Here is a 23,751-nt window from a genome sequence, read left to right as displayed (position 1 = left end):
AGCTTCTCCGAGTTGAAAAATAACGTTAGCCGTTGTTTATTTCCTTCACGGCTGTGTTTGAAGCGAAATAAAACGGATTTTTCAGGAAATCTTTGTTTGACTCGTTAATATTTCCTGTTTGATGAAGCATTACAGGTGTTTTGGTGAACCAGAGATTCGTTTTTTTAATCAGAGTCGATTTATATACGTTTACAGGTAAGATTTGTCTTAGCATTTATTTTGTACCTCAAATGTAAGTTATTAGCACTGTATAAGCGCTTGTATACACATGAAACACGAGATATAATAGTGTATATCCATTATAAGCAGCAGATCTGCCTTATCAAACTCCATTTACAATCCAAATACAGAAGTAATGTGATGCTGAGATTCATAAAATGGCGGCGTGTCTTACTGATTCCTGTTTGGCTTTATAAATTACCTGTTCATTAGAATTTGATCTGTTATTTGACAACAAGGAGAAGAAATATATATGATTTATCTTAATTAATGTTCAAAATTGAATATAGGCACTCTTATTTTCGCATCTATTTGTTAAAGAATGATTATAATTGTATTTATTAACACTATTATAAGAATAACAATTAATTATTGTTTGTATTGTTTGAAGTGTTTGAATTATGTAAACTTTATATCTGTATGGTTTGGGTCAGTGTCCTGGATTCGGTCAGTGTCCTGGAGCATCACTTTCTCATGTTGGATTTTGAGACATGGCACTTAAAAATGTTCTCAAAATACACTTAAAAAGTATTGAAAATGTATGTAATGAGAGTTCATAAAAAGGTCATAAAAGGCACTTATCTAGTAAGACAGGGGTAAAATGTTGGCTGAAAACGTAGAGGGGACAGAGCTCTCTCTGTGGCGGGTCCTCGGTTGTGGAACACCTTGCCCCTTGAGATTAGAATGGCTCCATCATTATCTATTGTTAAATCACTTCTTAAAACTTACCTTTTTAGCTTGGCTTTTTAAGATTAATTGAATAGTCCTTTTTACTGCTACATTTTCACAGACATTTCACTTTTTTATTTCCATGTTTTATATTATGTCTTTTTATTTTTACCTTGTCTTATGTACAGCACTTTGGTCAGTCTTCTTGTGACTGCTTTTAAATGTGCTTTATAAATAAATGAACTTGAACTTGAGCAGGACCACTAGTGTCTATCTGCACTTGTCTGAGTGTCTGTAAATCATTATAATATTAAACACGGCTGTTCTTGGTTTAATAGGATGCGGAGGAGATATACACGGAGAATGTGATGCGACTGAGAGAAGAACAAACCTTCAAGTACCACAAGTATGTAGAGAGCAGATTATTGTATTGTTCAGAATTGTTTCTGAATATTCATTACAGGGATCATGATGTGATTAAAGACAGATTTATTTTAATATGTTCTTAGATGTTCACATTTTTAAAAAAAATGGGTTTACAAACTTATTGTCCAGCATAAATGAGGATAGTGTGTCCCCTTCTGTATTGTAAAAACATTTACTAACACTTTTATTAAAGCAGTTAAAGAGTATGTTCACAACAGTTTTTAGGATAATAAATAAATCATATATTTAATTTCAGTGAGATATAAACATACAGGTAGTTCTTTCGTCTGTCGTGCCTTTAGTTTGTAAACCATATTTTGGTGCATTTCTGTCTTTAACCCACTGCAAAATGCCCATGCACGAGAATACCTATATATATATAATGATGTACTGGGGAGTTTTAAATAGCGCATTATAAGAGAATACATATATTCAAATACACATGATTACAACTGTCTGAATGTGCATGTGCAGCCGAAATTGTCTGAGATTGCATCACGACTGCATCAAGACTCTCTTGGGCCTGAGTAGGAGAGAGATTAACAGTAAGACTGCAAACACCCAAAGACTGGAATAATTATGCAGAAAACAAATTCACTTTAAAGATTAATTCACACAGAAAACAGCCATTGTAAATTGAAATATATATATTTGGCAATTCACCTGTTATTATTGTATTTTTGACCTAATAAACGCAACCTAATGGTGTGCAGAAAATACTTTTCCCACAGAAACATTAAACAAAATATGAATGTTTCCAAACCATTATCTTACTTATTTGTCTGACAAATACAACAGACATAAGACTCACAAGCCAAAAGTAGAGATGAGTTTTAAGACTAAAAATAGAAAGGGTTTTGGCCTGCCTAACATGAAGAGACAAATTATTTCCAAAGATTTGGGGCAACCACTGCTAAAGCACAGTTCCTCTTGGTTTTTAAGCTTGTGCGTGCAGCTAAAAGTAACCCATCAACACATTTAAGTGCCCCTGATGGAGTGTTCAATGGGGTAGGGGAGAGCGGGGCACAAAGTGACACTTTTTGGTTTTGGTCAAATAATGAAGAAAGTAATGAGGTAGGACAAATCCTGTTTATTTTACCAAATAAAACACAAGCCTCTCCCACAAATGAGCACTGAAATTATGATCGCTGGTTTCTGTGCAGTATTGCCAAAAGTACTAGGAGTAGAAATGTTTCTATTTACCCCACCTGCTGGGCAAGTTGTAACAGACCGAGGGTTAGTTGTAACACATACAAAGGCAAATTTCACACAGTTCATTTAAATTCAGTTTACCTTAAATAGTAGCTATATTTCCTCAGTTCTTGGTTAAATTGTTTTCATTTATTCTACATAATACAGCATTGTTTATTTATTTATTTATCTATTGTATAAACACATTTGGATTTATTTGCATTAATATCCATTTATTTATTATTATACGATGCATTTATTTGCATTATTAGCAATAAGTTTTTGTCTATTTAAACATATAAATTCTATTAAAAAAACATTTTAATATAAAAAGCTCTCAACATTACACTCAAAATTAAAAAAATATTGGTGTCCATCAGTGTGTAGCTTAATTTTAACACCCTGTTACAACTAACCCCGCTGTGTCGTGTTTTCCTCAAAACATGAAAAGAAAAATCTTTCAAAATGTTTCCATCTTTTAGCCTAGTAGACGGTGATCAAAACAGTTTAAGATTTTACTTACTTTCACAGACTTTTAAAAATAAAAAACATTGAGCGTAATAAGAAATACTTTTAATATAATAATAATAATACATTTTATTTATAGCGCTTTTTCAGACGCAGTGGCGTAGTAGGTAGTGCTGTCGCCTCACAGCAAGTGGGTCGCTGGTTCAAACCTCGGCTCAGTTGGTGTTTCTTTGTGGAGTTTGCATGTTCTCCCTGGATTCGCGTGGCTTTCCTCCGGGTGCTCCGGTTTCCCCCACAGTCCAAAGACATGCGGTACAGGTGAAATGGGAAGGCTAAATTGTCCGTAGTGTGTGTGTGGATGTGTAAGTTCTAGTTTTGCCAATAAAACAGATTAGCAAAAGTATCTATATTTATATAATCAATATAAAACTGTTAATCTGAGTTGTTTTAACCGTCTGTTTATTTCTGATGCTGGGATTCTTCTGATGTTTGACACAAATGAGCTGTTTAAAGTTTCTCTCTTTGTTCTGTTTTTTAGCAGAATCGAGCATATGGAGAACATTAGAAACTGGACACGTTTACCACATCCACAGTAGACATCTTCAGTGATTTTCATCGTTTGTCTTTATTTTCAGAGGAAATGCAGGTAAAAAAAAAACAACAACAAATATTATTTATCTTACAGTGTGTTCTTGATCAACATTTCACTCCTGATAACACTGACTGTGGCTAATGAAATGAGTACACACATCAAATCAAAAATCCGATTTCTTTGTATTTCCATTGATACTGTATGACTGAACTTTAAAACAGATGTACATTGAGCAGACGCTTTTATCCAAAGCATGAAGATAACAGAAGCACTTCAGATCACCAGAAAACAACAAGATGTAGATGCAGTGACAAGTCTTATATTAGCAGTGTGTCTAATTTCATCATTGTTTTGAAATAAACAAAGAAGCAGGACAAACATAGGTAAAGAATGAAATGTGGAGTGCTGTTGTTGGAGGATTAAGTGCTGGAGAAACAGATCAGGGCTCAGTGGTTAGCACCATCACCTCACAGGAAGAAGGTCGTGAGTTTGATTCCTAGCTGGACCAGTTGGCATTTTTGTGTGGAGTTTGCTTGTTCTCTCAGTGTTAGCGTGGCTTTCCTCCAGGTGCTCCAGTTTCCAGTCACATGCAGTATAAGTGAATTGAATAAACTAAATTGGCTGTAGTGAATGAGTGAGTGTTAATGAGAGTGTATGGGTGTTTTCCAGCCTGGTGCTGGGTTGCGGCTGGAAGGGAAGCATTTTTTACAGTGCATTAGTTCTCATGCTAAAAACTCCATCAGATGTATGCTTGTACATCAAACACATTCAGCTCAGTAATGATGAATTCAGCTAATCTTTGTTAAATCTACAAACATTTTCATTTCTTGTGCCTGAATGGTGTCATTTGAAATCAGCAGTAATCAGCCTTTAAAAAATAGAAATACGTTTTTTGACAACCCAGATAGCATACGAATGTGGGCCACTTTAGGCAGTTTTGCGGCACTGGTGGTCTTCCTTCGGTCCAGACAAAATGAATGTGAGCCTGAAGTGGCCCACCTGTACAATAGCAAAAGGGGGCCAAAGATTCAAATTCATATATGGGCCATTTAAGGCAAAGATTTGGCACTTATGGCAAAATGTAATCTGAATGTGAGCCCAATGTGGCCCGTTTGGAAAATGGTAAATTTGACCCAAATGACGGAGGACAAATGTGGGCCACAGATGGCAAGAATATGACATAGTCATTTAAGGGTGATCTGGGTCTAAACCTAAAGTGGCTCACATGTGTAAGTGCAAACGTGGCCCAATTATCTTAAAACATATGTGGGCCACTATTGGAAAATATTTAGCACAATGTGGCTAATGTGGCTGTGAGCCTAATGTGGCCCAGAGAAGATATGGCAAATAGCCGCGTTTACACTATCGCGCCTAAAGCGAGCGAGCCAGAGCGAGCCAAGGCCAGTGGCGTTTCCACTGCCACTTCCGGGGCCTAATCGGGCCAAAGCGGGGCTTTCTTGGGGCCAGCGGCCGGCCTTTTTCGGCCCGCCGAATACCTTGGGCCAAGGAGGGCCAGCTGGGGCTTCGGGGTGGAGTGAAAGGAGAGGCGGGCAGTTTTCTGATCGCACATGAGTACATGCGCCGAACAAATAAAGAAATAAGGGAAAGAAAACATCTAACCTTATAGTCTGGGGTCTTTTTGCGTATGATCACCTTTATGTTTTCCTTTTAAATGTAAGGCTGCTGCATAAAATAATAAAGTAGTTTTAATTTATTGTGACATTGCTGCGTCCTCCTTTATGTTTCAATAACGCATAATAATCTTTACACCATATTAAAGACACAGCAGACAATAAAGGGTTTTAAGAGTTATTGTCAAGTTTAAAAGGTGTGTTTGTGCGCGTTTAAATGCCTGTATGTGTGTGTGAGACCGGGCAAGAGCGCTCCTTCACAGCTCTGTTGATGCCTGTTGTGTTTTTATATGATGAGGTTAAATTTATAAATGACACTTTAAATGTAGAGCTTTAGTGAATAGCTGCTGAGCGCAACAAATATGGCTTTATTTTATTAGGCTACTCGCTCTTGTGCTGAAACACTTAACACGACGCCTATCAAAACGAGGATGTTATAAAATACATGCCATATCAAGTTATAAAGGAGAATTTCTGTGGCTTTATTTCATGGATGTGTGCGCTTACTGTGATGGGTCCCTGCGTTAGTGGCGAGAGCACTCAATGCACACGGCCAACAGTCGGTCGGCGAATAAACAAATGTAATGAATGTAAATACACAGGTCTAGACATATAATGTACTGCTGTACAGTAACGTGTCATTTGTTTGTTTCGGTTGTCTTCATTTTAATGGTTTCGTTTCATGATGATTCTATGGTGTGCTTTATCTGCTTGATTCCCGCTGAAGTAGGCGGGTTGTGTGACGTTTGATTCGGGGACGTTCTATGGGCGGTGTTTGTGTGATGCGCTGTGAGCTACTAGCCCGACAGCGGAAACGCGACATGATTTCGGCCGCATTTCTCAACCTCCCGGGCTATTGGCCCGGCCCGGCCCAATTAAAGCCCTGGCTCGCACTGGCCCGATAGTGGACATGCGGCAAATGTGGCCCAGTTATCTTAAAACATATGTGGATCCCATAGACTAAAGTCACCATCATGGAGAATAGTGTTTAGCTGCGTCCCATATCGCATACTTATGCACTATTCTACGGCATTTTGTAGTATGAGTAAATAGTGTAAGTAGTGCGTTCACACTGAAAACTCTAACAATAATAAGTGCACTTTAATTACCCGGATGATGCACTCATTCAGCTGGTAAAATGAAGTGTGGAATGATGGACACTTCACGCACTCAACGACCGCAGTTTTGCTCACGTAGCGAAAGGGGCAGAGTTAGCGGGCGCACATGTTGGATAACTTTATTTATTTTGGATGGTGAAAATAAAGTTCTCCTACAAGAGGGATTATATCGGCTCCCGATGGTAAATGTGGTTATGCTCATGGCAGGTATTATTTGATAGTTTGGTCATTTAATTCACTGATTTGGCCACCGTCAAACGTCATCAGGGAAACGGTTTGAATTTCTGCTTAGTAAAGAACATTAGTGCTCAATTTGGGACGACACTACAGTCATATACAGATGTCACTACTTCAATATGTTCTCTTTGCCGCCGTTCATACCGCAGTGGTGGCGGTAGTTGGTGCGCCAGCAGCTTTTGACCGCTGGGTGGCGCTTTAACCTCAGATTTTCAGCTTTGCCTTTTCACAATACTAGATAGACGGTTCTGTATGTGTACCTTATGTGATGTGATGTGTTCAATTAAAATATAATGTTGTTTTAGTTTTCTTAGTAATAAACATGCTCTTACACTAGACTGTATGTTTTAGAAAAGATACATGGTGAGAAGTATAGCCCTAGGCTGCAAAAAGCAAATATAAGAATTAAGTTCTTTAGCTTTTATTGTCACACCCGGAGAGACGGATCCAAACGCAAATGCTGTTAACACAAAAGGATTTTATTAACTTCTCAAAACAAATGACGAGCCAAGGCTCGTGACTCAAATGAAAATGGAACCGCTCGGCGGGAGCGAAAGGCAACTCGGCAACAGTGTCCAAATCAGCGGGCGTGAGAGAGGTCAGGCAGGCGAGCATCGATCGGGAGGCAGATGGGATAACGGAGGAAAGGCAAGTTCAGCGTCGGACAGGCGAAGTCGAAGGTAGGTGGCTGGCCGGGGAGAATCCAAAATGAAACAGAAAAAACACAGGCAACCGAGCAAAAACTGGGCAGAAGAGAAAAACAGAATCAGAACATGAAGTAATGCACGACAATGACAGGAATCAAGATAACGCAGCGAGATAGCCTGAATAATGACAGGACACACTAGCGACCAGAAAGTGGGAAAAGGAGAGCTTAAATAGCAAGGAAATTAACGGAGACCAGTAACAGGTGCAGCAAGCCGTGTGCGCACTGATTCGTAATAATGATCAGCCGAGTGCACGCTGCAAGAATGAAAAGCAGGGAGAGGGAGAAGTAAAGAGAAAGATCAAGCCAGTGTCCTGACAGTACCCCTCCCCCCAGGCACGCCACTTGGCGTGCCCGAGATAGAGAGAGACTGGCGAAGATGGAACTCCTCAATCAGCGAGGGGTCCAGGATGTCCCGAGCCGGGACCCAACTCCTCTCCTCAGGACCATACCCCTCCCAATCAACTAGATATTGAAATCCCCGTCCACGGCGTCTGGCCTGGAGGATCCTTTTAACCCTAAAGGCAGGGATATTGTCAATAACAAGGGGAGGGGGAGGGACAGGGGAAGACACATGAGGGGAATGGGGGGAACATAAAACAGGTTTGATCTTGGAAACATGAAAGACAGGGTGTACACGACAGAGGTGTAAGGGCAGCCGAAGGCGGACAGTCACCGGGCTCATGATCTTACTAATGGGGTAGGGCCCAATAAATTTAGGTGCCAATTTTCCTGCTGAAACCTTAAGAGGTAGATCTTTAGTTGATAACCACACCCGTTGCCCACAGACATACCTGGGAGCCTGCCTACGGTGATGGTCCGCTGCAGCCTTCGTGCGTCCCCTGGCCCGAAGCAATGCTTCCCTGGCCCTAGTCCAGGTGCGTCTGCAACGGTCAATGTATGCTTGGACCGAGGGGACAGCTGCTTCGGAGCCCTGGGAAGGAAACAGAGGGGGTTGATATCCCAGACAACACATGAAAGGGGAAAGACCAGTCGAAGATACCGGCATTGAGTTATGGGCATATTCTGCCCATGTGAGCTGTTGACTCCAGGATGAGGGGTTGTGGGACGCCAGACAGCGGAGCATTCGGCCGAGATCCTGGTTGGCACGCTCGGTCTGGCCATTGGTCTGTGGGTGGAAGCCTGATGACAGACTGGTGGAGGATCCAATCTGCCGGCAGAACTCCCTCCAGAAATGGGAAACAAACTGAGGACCCCTGTCAGAGACCACGTCCTCCGGAAGACCATGTATCCGAAAGACGTGGTCTACGACCTCCCGAGCAGTCTCTCTGGCCGAAGGAAGTTTTGGAAGAGGAATAAAGTGGACCGCCTTGGAAAAGCGATCCACTACAGTGAGAACCACTGTATTGCCATTAGATGGAGGGAGGCCTACCACAAAGTCCATGGCAATATGTGACCAGGGGCGAGAAGGAATGGCAAGGGGTTGTAACAGACCAATGGATGGAGAATTGGAGGACTTGTTTTGAGCACAGACCGAGCATGCCCCCACGAACCGACGAACATCCCCAGCCATGGCGGGCCACCAAAACCGCTGGCGGATGACAGCCAGCGACCTCCTCACCCCTGGGTGGCAGGAGATTTTAGAACAGTGGCCCCACCGGAGAACGGCAGTGCGAACCGCATCAGGAACAAAGAGCATACCCGCTGGGCATCCACTGGACACCTCAACCCCAGCCTGGGCTCGTTTGACACGCTCCTCAATTCCCCAGGAGATCGCCCCCACCACACATCTGGAAGATATGATGGTATCGGGAGGGGAAGGATCTGCCGGAGAACCAAAACAGCGAGACAAGGCATCAGGTTTGGAATTTTTAGAGCCCGGTCTATATGACAAGGTGAAGTTGAAGCGCCCAAAAAATAGAGCCCAGCGGGCCTGCCTGGCATTCAGACGTTTGGCCGTCTGTATGTACTGCAGGTTCCTGTGATCAGTCCACACAAGAAAGGGTACGGCCGCCCCCTCCAACCAGTGGCGCCACTCCCCCAAAGCCAACCGGACTGCCAACAGCTCCCGATTGCCGACATCATAGTTTCGTTCTGTGGGAGACAAACAGTGTGAAAAATATGCACAAGGATGTAATTTGTTGTCTTGAGCAGTTTGAGAGAGGACCGCTCCGACACCTACCTCTGAGGCATCGACCTCCACAACAAATTGTCGGGCAGGATCAGGAGTAATAAGAATCAGTGCAGAGGTGAACAGAGATTTTAAATGGTCAAAGGCAGTTTGGGCAGCCACAGACCAACCGAACCTGATCCTGGTGGAGGTCAGTGCAGTCAGGGGAGCCGCCACCCGCCCGAAATTCCTGATGAATCCCCGGTAAAAATTGGCGAAGCCCAGGAACCGCTGTAACGCCTTTCGGGAGTCGGGTGGCGGCCAGTCGGAGACAGCCCTAACCTTTGCAGGGTCCATGCGAAGTCCCTCAACTGAAATTATGTGTCCCAAGAAGGAAACTGACTGGACATGGAATTTGCACTTCTCCGCCTTTACATACAGCTGATTCTCCAGCAGCCGTTGTAGCACTCGCCGAACGTGTTGGACATGTTCCTGCATGGTGGAAGAAAAAATAAGAATGTCATCCAAATAAACAAAAACAAATTGATTAATCATGTCTCGTAGTACATCGTTGACGAGTGCCTGAAAGACTGCTGGAGCATTGGTGAGCCCAAATGGCAGGACAAGATATTCAAAATGCCCAGTGGGCGTGTTGAATGCGGTCTTCCATTCGTCACCCTCCCTCATACGGACAAGATGGTAAGCATTGCGTAGGTCCAACTTTGTGAAAAATCTTGCCCCCTGCAAGAGATCGAAGGCCGAAGACATAAGCGGTAGGGGGTACCGATTTTTAATGGTTATGTCATTCAAACCTCGATAGTCTATGCAGGGGCGCAAAGAACCATCCTTTTTCTTCACAAAGAAGAACCCCGCTCCAGCCGGAGAGGAGGAGTGACGAATGATACCAGCTGCCAGGGACTCTGTTAAATATTTATCCATGGCTGCTCGTTCTGGAGCAGACAAGGAAAAAAGACGACCCCGAGGCGGGGAAGTGCCTGGGAGGAGGTCAATGGCACAATCGTATGGTCTGTGAGGAGGAAGAGATACAGCACGGGACCTACTGAAGACCCCCCGCAGATCATGGTAAGTGTCCGGAACACAGGATAAATCAGTCTCCTCCTCCTGTGAAGACAGACAAAGAGAAACGGGAGAAGGAGCAGACAACAGACAATGTGCATGGCAATACAGGCTCCATGACGACACAGAATTATCTGCCCAGTTAATGCAGGGACCATGACGGGATAACCAGGGATGGCCAAAATAATGACAGGACACACTAGCGACCAGAAAGTGGGAAAAGGAGAGCTTAAATAGCAAGGAAATTAACGGAGACCAGTAACAGGTGCAGCAAGCCGTGTGCGCACTGATTCGTAATAATGATCAGCCGAGTGCACGCTGCAAGAATGAAAAGCAGGGAGAGGGAGAAGTAAAGAGAAAGATCAAGCCAGTGTCCTGACATTTATAGTGCCCTATTTAGTAAAGTTTTATTTTAAACTAATTTCGAGAGGAGCATGAGCTCATGATTGACCCAGCTGGTCCACATTAGCTAATCATGATCCTCCAATCAAAGGATCCCAAGTCACTATATATATCCTCATTTCCTCTCCACAACTATCTTTGTCTGGAAGAACCCCCCCCCCCCCCCCCCCCCTCCCCTCCTCCCACCTTTATCCAGAAAGGGCGGCACAGTGGCTCAGTGACTAGCACTGTTGCCTCACAGCAAGAATACCAATAGCGTTGGGTCCTCACTGGGCCATCTGATATGTCTGTGCAGAGTTTGCATGTTCTCCCCTTGTCCGCGTGGGTTTTCCCCGGTTTCCTTCCACCATTCAAATGTGCTCTATTTTATAGATAAAATAAGCCTAAATCTTTTTTCTAATGTTTTACTCTAAGGAAGTTTGCCTTGGCCTCAGCAGCAGGGGAGTTTGAGATCGACCTGAGCTCAATCTCCCCTCGCCCTGCGAAAAGGGGGAGCCCTGGGCTCAAGGATCCCTTGAGCTCAGGGCTCTCTCCCGGGACAGCATTCCAAACAAGCTATGTATAAATCGTGAGCTAAGTGTGAACTCTTGAAATTGCGTTAGGCAATTTCGGGGCGATTTTTATTATCTCAAATCTTAAACGTACGCATATGAAAACCACGGCACAGCACATACTACAAATAATATTAAGATTATCGCGCTGTTGAGTGTGTTAGTGCAAAAGTACATAGTGCATGAGTGCATAGTGTGCCATTTGAGACGCAGCTATAGCTTTAGTTGGGCTCGTAGCCCTGAACCTCTCAATGTAAATTTTCTTTTGGGCTGCTGTAACTTTTAAGAACTTTGCTTGAAAAGTTTATTTATTAAACAAACAAGCCAAGTAAAAAAAACTATAAAAATAAGTGAGGCACAACCTGTGATGAAATAATTCACTGATGTTAACCAATGTGTAATCCATTATTAGAGGTACGTAATAACATGCTTGCACATGCCACAGGTTTAGGAAAGTTTACAAGCTAAAAAAATTCTATGGTTCAACTTCTGCTCACAGAGACATCAATAATCAGCGTATGAACCTCAACAACGGTGACAATTAACAAAATGAACAAAACTCACAAACATAACAAAAAGGTTACTAAAAGTGACAAAATCAACAGCGTCAACATAAACAGCAGAATCAACAGCAAATAATGAAAACTGGAGCATCAATAAGCTGTATAATGTATTCATACTGCAATGCATGCTGGGATTTTTGTTCTTTGTCACACCCAGCAAGTGTAATGTGTTGGCCAGATCTGGGCCAGAATAGAAGCAAACTGTGGCCCAGAATAGAGTTCTGGTTCATTTGGTCGAATTCTGGCTGATATGTGATATTGATATGGCTTAATTGTGGCCCAGGTCTGGCATACAGAAGCGGACCGCCCAAGTGCCATCATTCCATCCGGATGTAACCCACATAGCAAAATATCTCTGGCTCAGATCTGGCCCACACAACTAGCTTTCACTTGGCCCACATGCCGCAGTGAATTACGATACATGACTGGACCAAATCTGACTTCCAGACAAGGGCCAAACATAGACCATATCTGGGCCAAGTCTCAGCCAAGTTAATATCCCATAACTGAGTCTATGGCCAGATATGTTGGTGTGTCACTGCAATGAATTTGATAAACCCTTGTATCACTGCGCTTTAGATGTGCTATGGGTGTGCTTTTTCTCTTAGCCATCTGATTGGTAGATTTTCTTTCTTTATTTGAAAATAATAAAAATGTATATTAAATGTGGGTCAAGATAGGCCAAACTTGCATGGCCCACATCTGGGCCAAATCTTTACATCTGGCCAAAGTTTTCTGTGCCGCCTTAAAACCAGGGCCATGTTTGGCCCTCATGCTGTATGCCAGTGCCGGGTGAATGCCTGCTGAGCCAGATTTATGCCAAATCTGGGCCACAATTCTTTGTTAAACCTGGGAAGTGTCTGGTGTGGGCTGGATTTGAGTACTCCCATTTGTAATGCTTTACCTGATGAAGACCATGTCGGTCAAAACGTTGTGACATTGACATTAAAGATTTTTTGAGAGCTAAAGTGGCAGAGTGCCGATTTTCTTTGGATCTTGGGCTGGATTTGAGCCATATTAATTTTGCTAGCTGGGAAATGTGACTTTATTTCAAACTCTAGTACAAAATTCATAATTGTCATCATTTGTGAGGCTTGTCGCCTCAGACTAATGTCAGTTTTTGTCCGTGTTCAGCTCAGCACCACCTTTAAGATGGGCAGTTTCCAGTGGCACCACGTGGAGGAACGGACCTCGCCACCTATATATACAGGGTTTGGATTATCACTCACCATAAACTACAACAAAAAATAGTAAATAAATAAATATTATAAAAATAGTAAAAAATACTTCTGAAGATGAACATGAGGATGAATAATGAATAACATAACTTACTTTTTTTGTTTTATTTATTATTAATTTTTTGTTTCTAGAACTTCTGATTGGTCAATAGCATGGCCAGTTATAGATTTATATTTTAATACAGGCAGTTTTTATTGTTTTATTTACAATGATTTTTTTAAATGTATTTTTTAAATAGTTTTATTTATTAAAGATTTAAAGCAAATACTAAAGGTAGTAACTTTATTCATCTTCAGAACACGAATGAAGAGATCTGAATGAAGAAAGCTCCTTAATCCTTCCTAGACAGCAAGATTCCTGACTATGAGAATACTTTTATTTGCACATAAAACAAAAATAACTTGATTCAACAGTTTCTTCCCTCAGTGTCAGTATAGGGCACGCGTTCACATTTCGTGCCTCTGACATACAACTCTGGATGCGCTTGTGCATTTTTTTAAAGAGAGGAAGTCGTGCGCAGGCATCCGGAGAGGTGTATGTCACTGCACAGTGCTTGTGAACGCGTGTCCTATAATCACACTGAGGAGAAGAAACTGTGAATGAAAATGTTTGTTTTATGTGAAGGCATATTGTAGGTTTTGAGGATGTTTTTGTAGACTTTGAGTCTGGATGAGGCAGAATATCTAAGATAAAAATAAAAATAGTAAAAATACTTCTGAAGATGAACATGAGGATGAATAATGAATAACATAACTTACTTTTTATGTTTTATTTATTAATTTCCTTTTTGTTTCTAGAAGAATTTCTGATTGGTCAATAACATGGCTAACATTATATAACACTATATTTCAATACAGGCAGTTTTTATCGTTTTATTTATTAATGATGTTTTTTATTTTATTTTAATATTTTTTTACTTTTTTATTGTTTAATTTATAATGATTTTTTTTATTTATTTATTTTGACTTTTTTATTGTTTTATTTATTAATGTTTTTTAATTTTTATTATTTTTACTTTTTTATTGTTTTATTTATTAATGTTTTTTAATTTTTATTATTTTTACTTTTTTATTGTTCTATTTAATAATGTTTTTTAATTTTTATTATTTTTACTTTTTTATTGTTTTATTTATTAATTTTTTACAGTTTTGTGGCCGAATTGGCTGGTGAGTGATAATGTTCATTGGAAACCCTGTATATATATCAGTTGATCCCAGTAGTCATTGGTCGGGAGTCTCTCTCTTCTGGCTCAAATAACATATTTTAGAAAGAGACACCCAGAATATATAGACCTGGACTGGGACAACTGAGATATATATTTTTATTTTTATTTTTTATTATACATTTTATTTTAGCACATGGAAGTGCAAGAGTTAAAGCAAAAGCTGAAATTAAAGTGCGGGAAGGAGTATGTACACTATATGAAGGTCTACTCTAGACTGTTAAGTGCTTTTTTTTTTCTTTTTTTTTTTCTTTATATGAAATTTAATTAGAGCCAGTGTACATGTTGAAAAATAGGAGAGATGTAACAATGCAGAACCAAATTATGTTCAGCTTTTTCTCTCTGTAATGGATGAAGTTATGTTTAGCTAAAGGACTGTGGTGGTGTGGTTGGACTGGCTAAATGCCATTTCTCCTCATTACTGCTCGTTCTCCTCCTGAAACAAAAGCAGTGATCAGGTTTACAGCTTTAATGCATTAAACAAATGACATATCATTAAAAGAAAAGCAATAAATGTCAAGTAAAAAAGGAAACTTAAGAACACAAGACTGTCATCTGACACTAGCTGGGTTTCCATCAGCCTGTGTTAATGCTTCTTCTTAAGTATCACATGAGAAACAAGTTTCAGTAAAAATCCCTTAATTCAAAAAACGTTTTAATGCTCACTTGAGGTCATTTTGGACTTGTGTGTAAAAGGGTTCATGATGGAAATACATTTGTCAAATTAACCTTGATGTAGCGAACATTTCTCAATTACACTTGTTTACTGTTGGTTATGAGGTTACCAATACTACAGATCAGCTGCTCGACCAACTTGATGGAAATCATTAGCACATAATCCGCATTTATAAATACTAAATATATATATTTAGTGCACTTTGAGAAGATGTGCTTCACATTAGGATGGAAACTCAGCTCATGACAGTTTAATTTCACTGACATCAAAATCTATTCATTACCTCAAACCAGGCATGGACACGGAGTGTATGCAGCTTTAGCCGATTGCTGTAGGTAATCTGCAGACAACCGGTGATGAAATCGCTGCATTCTGTGTAGAAAAAGAGGAAGAGATGCATGTAATTATTACCTCAAATTGTAAACCTTTCATTGACATTCAAAATGTCCATCACCACTCTCTTTAGCTGAAGTGCAGATCTCACCTTTTGACCATCCATATTTCTGAAAATAACCGCTTTTCAACTTGAGGAGTTGACGGTTTTCTGGATACTTTCGGAACATTAGGAAATACTGGAGAATCCCGAGTGACCACACTGTCGCTGGCTCGCCGTAGTATATGCCAGTCTTTCTAAACTCTGGAGGGCAGTACTTTAATGTGCCTAAAAAAAGAATGTGTTTCCATTAGCACAACATCTAAATTTCCATGTAAACAACAGATCAGGCGTACCCAAACCCGGTCCTGGAGGATCTGTGTCCTGCAGAGTTTAACTCCCCCCAATCAGACACACCTGAACAAGCTAATCAAGCTCTTACTAAGAATTCTAAGTGAAGTTTATTTATAAACTAATTTCGACAGGATCACCTGCTTATTGCTTGCAGCCGGCCTGACATTATTCAATTCATGATTCACCAATCAGACGATTCCTAAGCCACTATAAATACTCTAGTTCCATATAACAGCCATCTTCGATGTGAAGAATCCCCCCATCCACCCCTACTCCTCTTATGAGCTTATGAGCATGCCAAACAAGCTTTATAATCAATCACTCTTTTTGTGAACTCTTGAAACATTTTCTGTCAGGTGTGTTGAAAGTAGTTGGAGCTAAACTCTGTAGGCCACCGGCCCTCTAGGACTGAGCCTTGGCACCTCTGGTATAGATAAACAACAACAGATGTGACCCTTGAGCCATCACAAGAGCTCCTTAGAGCTTTGAGGGATTTACTTACCCCAATAGTCAGAGTAGAAGCCTTCAGTTAGGAGTTCACCACACCCGAAGTCAATCAATTTGACTTCAAAGGTCAGTGGGCTAAACAGCAAGTTGTCAGGCTTGATATCGCGGTGAAACACATTGCGTTTGCAGCACGCGTGAGCTGCGGTTGTTGTTTGGAACATGATTTTCCGTAACAAGTCCTCTCCGATGTTTCCACTGTGGTTTTTTAAATATTCATCTAAGCTCATAAAGGTTATGGGCCGCTCTAGGATCATAATGTAGCGATCGGCCTCCACCTTCCATTCCAGAAGCTTAATAATTTCTTTAACCCTAATGCCTTTATTGGCAAGAAAGTGCAGAGCGATCTCCGCTGGAAGTGGCTGGTCAAATCCATCCTAGAAGAAAGACAGTTGTTAAGATCGTTTGATAAAGTTATTTCCTGTTAAAACTGTTGCTGACGTCTATCATAAAAAGCAGTGGGCAGATAATAAAGAGCAAAACAAAGACAGACACATTTATAAAGGAGAATAACTGACACATAGCACGTTTCTAAAATATCTGCAAACATATTAGGGTATTTATGTACTTTAAAAGAGTCAAAAATGTACACACAGCACCTCTAAATTGACATGTTTGAAATAGACACAGTTATTCAGAGCAAAGAGCACAGACTACTTACAACACGGATGAATCGCTTGACCTCGAACTTGGCAATTTTCACTGCAACATGTTGGCCATCTTGTAAACGGGTTCCTGCGAAAACAGTTCCAAAGCCTCCTTTGCCCAGCTTAGCACCAATTTTATAGCTCCTTGTTTTGATCTCTGTAAAAAGAAAAATAAGAGAAGTTAATAAAACTTGTGAATTAGTGACAGTGCTACCTTTGTGTAAAACTACCTGCTCCATCAGGGGTCACCACAGCAGAATTAACCCCATCATCTGAATCCTTCTTTTTCTGTCTTCCCTATATATTTGATTATGATTTATATAGATATTTCCATCTCAGTTATCAGCTATCCCTGGACAAAATGTGTATGCGCTTATTTCACGCGGCCGCCATTTTTAAGAACCAAAGTGAGGCTGCGGTGGGAAGAAACCAGGAAGTATAGGACCAGCACTGTAAACATTGCAGTAACATGCTGTGCATTATTATAAGAATTTAAAATGCAGAAATGGTGTAAACATCATTTTAATATCAATCAGTAAGTTTTATTTAAACAATTGAAAGCAATTAAGCATCAAACAACATCACAATCTCTGTAAGAGTAATATGCTCAAGTGTCCTCCTGGGCTTCAGTTCATAGCACTAGTTTAAACACTGAGGGGACGCTTTCCTGCTTCAGCCTATGTCACCCAATGAGTGATAAAACACTGCAGTCCTCTGTAGCACATCCTCGTGTTGTCTGTAATAGTGTTGTCCCGGTATTGAAGTTTTAAAACTGTCCATTTCCGCTAACATTGAAGCGCCGCTGAGCACGGATGACTCAACTGATCTTCACGGCTGCTTCGCGCTCCAGTCTCTGTGTAGCTGTGTTTGCACTCAGCTCTTCACCCAGTGCAAACACAGATACACGAAGTCTGGAGCGCGAAGCAGCCGTGAAGATCAGTCGAGTCATCAAGCAGTTTGCTCGTCTGTGTTTGTACTCGAATAACAACGGAGGTTAAACTGATGACCTTCTCGGCCAATCACAAGCATTTCTGTTGAGCACTGGTGAACACAATGGCAAATCAGCGCTGTTTTAAGAAAGCCATCAACAGTGCCTTAAATGTTAACAGGAAATTGACGTTTTTTCTTTAAATTCAGTATCGTGACAAGTCTAATATGGTGAAAGAATCAGTTCATTAACTTGAGTTTGATAAAGGGCATCTAAAACGTGTGTTTGGGAAAGAAAACATTAGATAACTAGTGCCATTTTCCTTAACTTAGCTGAAAATGAGCTCTGATATCCCTTTTTATTTTCACCATTCATTCAGAACGGACCTTCGGGTCACTGGGAAGACGGTGAAATGATAAATTTGTGCCACTTTCTCTTCGCTGATAAGATATACAGCCAGCTACACAACGTTCCTATGTAACTCCCAACCATACTGTACTTCCGGGTTTCTTTCCACCGCAGTCTCGATTTCGCTTTTAAAAATGGCAGCCACGTGAAATCAGTCTATTACAGCCAGTTTAAAGCATAAAAGTGATGAAAACACTATTAAAATATGCATGTGTGTTGGGTGACTAGGGTGTCATGCTAGTAAACTTACCAATGATGTTTGTGTCTTTATCCTTCTGCTTCATTGGCTGAGGTGGATCAGCGTCCTTTGTCTTACAGGTTGCACCTTTAGCGACATCTTTACAGCCGGGCTTAGCAGGTACCACATTTGGAGATTTGAAATGAACGCCGGGCTTAGCAGGTACCACATTTGGAGATTTGAAATGAACGCCGGGCTTAGCTGGTACCACATTTGGAGATTTGATATTACTACAGCCGGGCTTAGCAGGTACCACATTTGGAGATTTGATATTACTACAGCCGGGCTTAGCAGGTACCACATTTGGATATTTGAAATGAATGCCGGGCTTAGCAGGGACCACATTTGGAGATTTGATATTACTACAGCCGAGCTTAGCAGGTACCACATTTGGAGATTTGATATTACTACAGCCGGGCTTAGCAGGTACCACATTTGGAGATTTGATATTACTACAGCCGGGCTTAGCAGGTACCACATTTGGAGATTTGATATTACTACAGCCGGGCTTAGCAGGGACCACATTTGGAGGGGGGTCATCCCCACAGCCGGACTCAGCAGACAGAAAATCTGTGGAGGGGTCATCACCACAGCCCGACTCAGCAGACAGAAAATCTGTGGAGGGGTCATCACCACAGCCCGACTCAGCAGAGAAGAAGCTGCTGTAGGAGCTGGCAGTGAGCTCACTACTACAGTTGAATCCGGCTGAGGAAAACTCTTGAGGGAAGTCATCACTACTGCTGGACTCAGCGTAGGAAATGTTTGGAGGAACATCATTACTGCTGGAGGAGCTGGCCGAGTCCTTACTGTGATCATCGACAGGCTCTACCAGTGATGGTTCTTCACCGTGAACACTGTCATGCTCTACCAGTAATGGTTCTTCACCGTGAACACTGTCAGGCTCTACCAGTGATGGTTCTTCACCGTGAACACTGTCAGGCTCTACCAGTGATGGTTCTTCACCGTGAACACTGTCAGGCTCTACCAGTGATGGTTCTTCACCGTGAACACTGTCAGGCTCTATCAGTGATTGTTCTTCACCGTGAACACTGTCAGGCTCTATCAGTGATTGTTCTTCACCGTGAACACTGTCAGGCTCTACCAGTGATGGTTCTTCACCGTGAACACTGTCAGGCTCTACCAGTGATGGTTCTTCACCGTGAACACTGTCAGGCTCTATCAGTGATTGTTCCACACTCTGACCATCAACAGGTTCCTCCAGTGATGGTTCCTCAATCTGAACATCGATCTGTTCCTCCAGATGCAAAGATGATTCTTCACACCAGTCACCGATTTCTGGACCTAAAGGAAGGAATAATATGAAACAAAAGATTTTAGTTTTAGTTAAATAACATTTATCCAGTGTTTACAATTGATATAATCAAATGCTGTCAATTATGAAGCGACTTTTAGGGTCATTTCTTTCTACTTTTAGTTGTTGGTTAGTGTGTGCACATGCAGGGATGTTTTTGCTGTGACCAGCATCGTGATTTTAATCGAGTTGCTGAATGTATATATAATCAGGTCATCCAAATATTTATTGTTAAAGGGCACCTATTTGACCCCTTTTACAAGATGTAAGATAAGCCTTTGGTGTCTCCAGAAGGTGTCTGTAAAAGTTCAGCTCAACATACCCATCAGATAATAGACCATTCGCTAAGTCCCGCCCTCCTTAGTAACTGTTGCTACGCCTGTCAAGCTTTCATGCCTGGCACGTCTATTGTAATGTGTATGCGCCGGTGTCAGACATTCCCATGGATATAATTAGTCATTTTTGGCAAACAGGTGAGATATCCGAGAAAGCCAGACAAAACAGGACTGCATTATGCATTACAGGAGTATATTCACCACATAATAGGCAACCGATTAGAAAATAACTTAATTAAAATTGAAGCTAGGTTAGCCTAGCCGCCTCATACACTGACCATTCAACAGCTTAGTTCATGCACAGCAGGAGAGGTGACATTTTAAAATAACCAAAATAACCCAATAATTACTGATTAAACCGTCATTTCTCTATTTTTAGCCAAAAAGCCTGATTATGTTGTGCAATGAAATATAGCATTACTAACCGACGAGAAAACACACATGAACAGTGCTTCTGCATAATTCAGTCATAGAAAGAGCAGCCAGAAAGGGGAAATTGATGGATTTGTGCTAATTATTAACATTATTTACCCACAACAATGTACAGTATCTATTACTGTCAGCATGTTTGTGCTTTTTATACAGTTTCTATTCTAATTTGCAGTTAAGTGGAAAAAATTTTACTAATTAAAACGCAAATCAGAGTATAAATAGCAGAAGTGAACAAACAGATATTCAGCAAATATTAATCCGACACCAAAAATAAAAGCAGACACTAAACCGCTATAACATCATCACCAATGACTAATGTTAAATCTCTGAAAACATCAGTGAATTGTAGCTCTGACATTGGCATGAGGGTTATAAATGACTGAAAAGCAGCTGCGGGTGAAGTATATTGATCGCAAATGCTCAGATTGTGATCACATCTCGGTTTTGTTGTGTTGATATGTAATTTCAAATATTCTTAGCTTGAAACAGATGGAAATGATGCTATTACCATGACTACTATGGCGAGGGCATAAACGGAGCAGCGCTCATAATGTCCAGCAGAAAAAAAAAGAAAAGAGACAGCTGGGAAACAGAACCTGCTTTGTAATTTAACGTCAGAAAAAAAAGAGATTTATTGGGTTTATATCACTCTAATATGACAGTGGACACACTATACCTACACACAGTTGTGTCGTAACAGCTTACAAAAGATGATTTTCATTATAGGTGCCCTTTACGTTCATGGTTAGACACTGGATATTAGGCTTCTGGATATTGAGATCTTCCTTTCAGCCATTAAATTAGGCCTATTATGCCTTAAATTAAAAATGTCACATGATGAATTTACTGTTCATAATCTAATTCACTTTGAACTTAATGATTTGTTTTGTATAAATACATGTCAGTATGAACTTATAGCTGTTATTTTTTGTGTCATATAACAATGAATAAAATAACCTTAAGCTTGGCAAAAACAACTACATGTAAAAACTATAAAGGACATATTCCTAAAGGATTTAGTGGTGTTAAGATGCCACCAGTAGATGACAGTAAATTACAAGTAGAGACGAGGAATCTAACAGGGGTGTCGAATCAAATCTACATTTTGTTTTATTGTTTTGTTTCAGGACACCTGTGGGGAAACAGGCCAGCAGGACATTGAAGAGCACATACCGAAAATTGTGACCATACATGCACATGCACTACGGACAATTTAGCCTACCCAGTTCACCTATACTTTGTCTTTGGACTTGTGGAGGAAACCGGAGCACCCGGAGGAAACCCACGCGAATGCAGGGAAAACATGCAAACTCCATACAGAAACACCAACTGAGCCGAGAACTTCTTGCTGTGAGGCGATTGTGCTAACCACTGTGCCACCGTGACACCCAGTAATGTATATTATTGTATTTAAATTATCTTTTTGTTTTCTTTTTGGTGCCCATTGAATGTTTGGCAAGCACAGCTTTTAAAATACTCTTAAAGCCGTTTTTGAACAATTGTTTATATTAAAGCAGTACATTTTTTTTTTTTTTTACTTTTTTGCAATTTTTTGGACAACTAAAAATGCTTTAAGAAATGTTTTAAGATGCATTTGCTTAATAAAGAAGTTCTTTACTTTAATACTCTCCTGTTATCTGTTGCTTCTAACACCTTTTGTAATGTATATAATTGTGCGTTAACTGATAAGTGACTTGGTATTTTAAAGTTAAGAACTAAACATTTTCAATTAAAATGAGCTTAAGATTTTATAATTGGGTAAACAGAACTTTAATGGTAGAAATAACTTAAATTTGTAAACAAAAACTGCTTAAACTTGGGTTACACCAACCAATAAATTTGAGCAAAACCATTTACTAGGATACTCATAAAGAGGCATGCAAAAGTGATGCACTATATTCTTAAGGAAATCTAGCGTATTATTTTTTCCAGTGATTGAGAATTTATTCATTATTTTGCATGGCAGTAGTCAACATTTTTGTGTTCATTTTATAACACAAATTAGGATGTTAAAAAATCTTCATTTGTGTTCAGAAGACGATAGAAGGTCTTAGGTGTTTGGAGTGACGTGAAGGTGAGTAATTAATAAGAGCGTTTGCATTTTTGGGTGAACTAACCCTTCCATCTTGAAGCAGAGAAAATGATTTTGTCTTTACAGATTACCAATGCATAATTGAAAAACTTAATGCAAAGCAAAAATACTTTACTTAGTTTTTGTATTGTTTTTAGTCCAAATATAAAACATTATATCAAGAAGCATTTAATAAGTAAAAATATTGTCTTGTTTCAGAATTATGTCTAAAGTTTTTCTTAAAACAAGCTAAATAATCTGCCAGAGGGCAAGTAAAATGTATTTCAAAGCATTATTTTGCTTGTTTTAAGGAAAAAATTACTTAATTTTGACTCATTATTTCTAAAAACCAGGAAATATTTTCGCTCGTCTAGAAAAAAGATTCTTGATTTAAGAATTTTGAGATATCTGGGCTAGAAAAAAGACAAAACTATTATTTTATATCATTGTTGGCACCATATTAGACACATTTGTGAGACGTTTGACACCCTGTGTAGAGCGGTTTTCATTAGGCCTGTGTTAATATTCACTTTGTTTTTTAGTAAATAATATTTACAGTAGGGTAAAACAGGTGTAGAGCCCTACACAGACTCTAGTGTACAAAATGAGGTACATGTTCTTTAAACACACAACATTATTTACCATCAGTGTTGGTCACGGGTGGTGGTACCGTGGCCAATCCTTCTTGATGGTCCAGTGTTTCATCTTGACCTGAGACGGTGGTACTGATGTTTCTTTCTCTCAGGAAGAGAGCAATAGCTCCGAGTACGGTAAATAACATTAGGATTAGTTTCCGTACACTTAAATATGAGAAATGTTAAATACACCTACAATAAACACTGAAATTTACTGTAAGTAAGGCTAGTTTATCAGAGTAAGCCTCAATAAACCGTACGCTATCAATTGACAATGTAAGAAAAGCAAATTATTTAAAGCAAACTTTGTACAAACTCACTAGTTACTTGTCAAATAAGAGCAATGGCGGAATTTGGTTTGTAAGAGGCTATGTGTCTCCTACTGCGTCATAAATTCGAACGCGTTCCAACATTCCACAGTCACCTGTTAGGTTATTGGTCAGTTTTGCGCGGTGG

The 23,751-nt window shown here is 40.3% G+C and overlaps 1 protein-coding gene and 1 long non-coding RNA gene across 3 annotated transcripts; one reads left to right on the top strand and one right to left on the bottom strand.

Moving 5' to 3' along the window:
* Positions 1-21: 21 nt before the first annotated feature.
* Positions 22-22,212, top strand: LOC147843848 (uncharacterized). 2 transcript variants are annotated; one of them, XR_015490915.1, is made up of 5 exons: positions 61-195; positions 1,227-1,294; positions 3,512-3,619; positions 13,056-13,132; positions 21,717-22,212. It is a non-coding gene; the product is annotated as an uncharacterized LOC147843848 (long non-coding RNA). The 2 variants fall into 2 exon arrangements; XR_015490914.1 differs by lacking the exon at positions 13,056-13,132 and having other exon boundaries at positions 22-195.
* On the bottom strand, positions 15,024-23,579 carry LOC147843847 (uncharacterized). The gene is made up of 6 exons (XM_087253283.1): positions 23,303-23,579; positions 18,523-19,812; positions 16,951-17,093; positions 16,288-16,666; positions 15,543-15,719; positions 15,024-15,430 (listed from the first exon to the last, which is right to left on the bottom strand). Exons 1-6 carry the CDS (start codon positions 23,439-23,441, stop codon positions 15,324-15,326), a joined length of 2,235 nt encoding a protein of 744 aa, XP_087109409.1. The 5' UTR covers positions 23,442-23,579; the 3' UTR covers positions 15,024-15,323.
* Between the last annotated feature and the right edge of the window lie 172 nt (positions 23,580-23,751).

Source organism: Danio rerio, chromosome 5 (assembly GCF_052040795.2).
Source record: "Danio rerio strain M-AB ecotype USA chromosome 5, GRCz13ab, whole genome shotgun sequence".
NCBI classification, from domain to species: Eukaryota; Metazoa; Chordata; class Actinopteri; order Cypriniformes; family Danionidae; genus Danio; species Danio rerio.
The sequence above is the reverse complement of the archived record's forward strand: the minus strand, read 5'-3'. Positions and strand labels throughout refer to the sequence as shown.

Coding starts and splice junctions, on each gene's coding strand:
- LOC147843847 (XM_087253283.1), bottom strand. CDS start 23,441: ATGTTATTTACCGTACTCGGAGCTATTGCTCTCTTCCTGAGAGAAAGA. Junction 16,667..16,950: donor TCAAGCGATTCATCCGTGTT/GTAAGTAGTCTG, acceptor TCTTTCTTCTAG/GATGGATTTGACCAGCCACT. Junction 15,720..16,287: donor CTTCTACTCTGACTATTGGG/GTAAGTAAATCC, acceptor TTCTTTTTTTAG/GCACATTAAAGTACTGCCCT.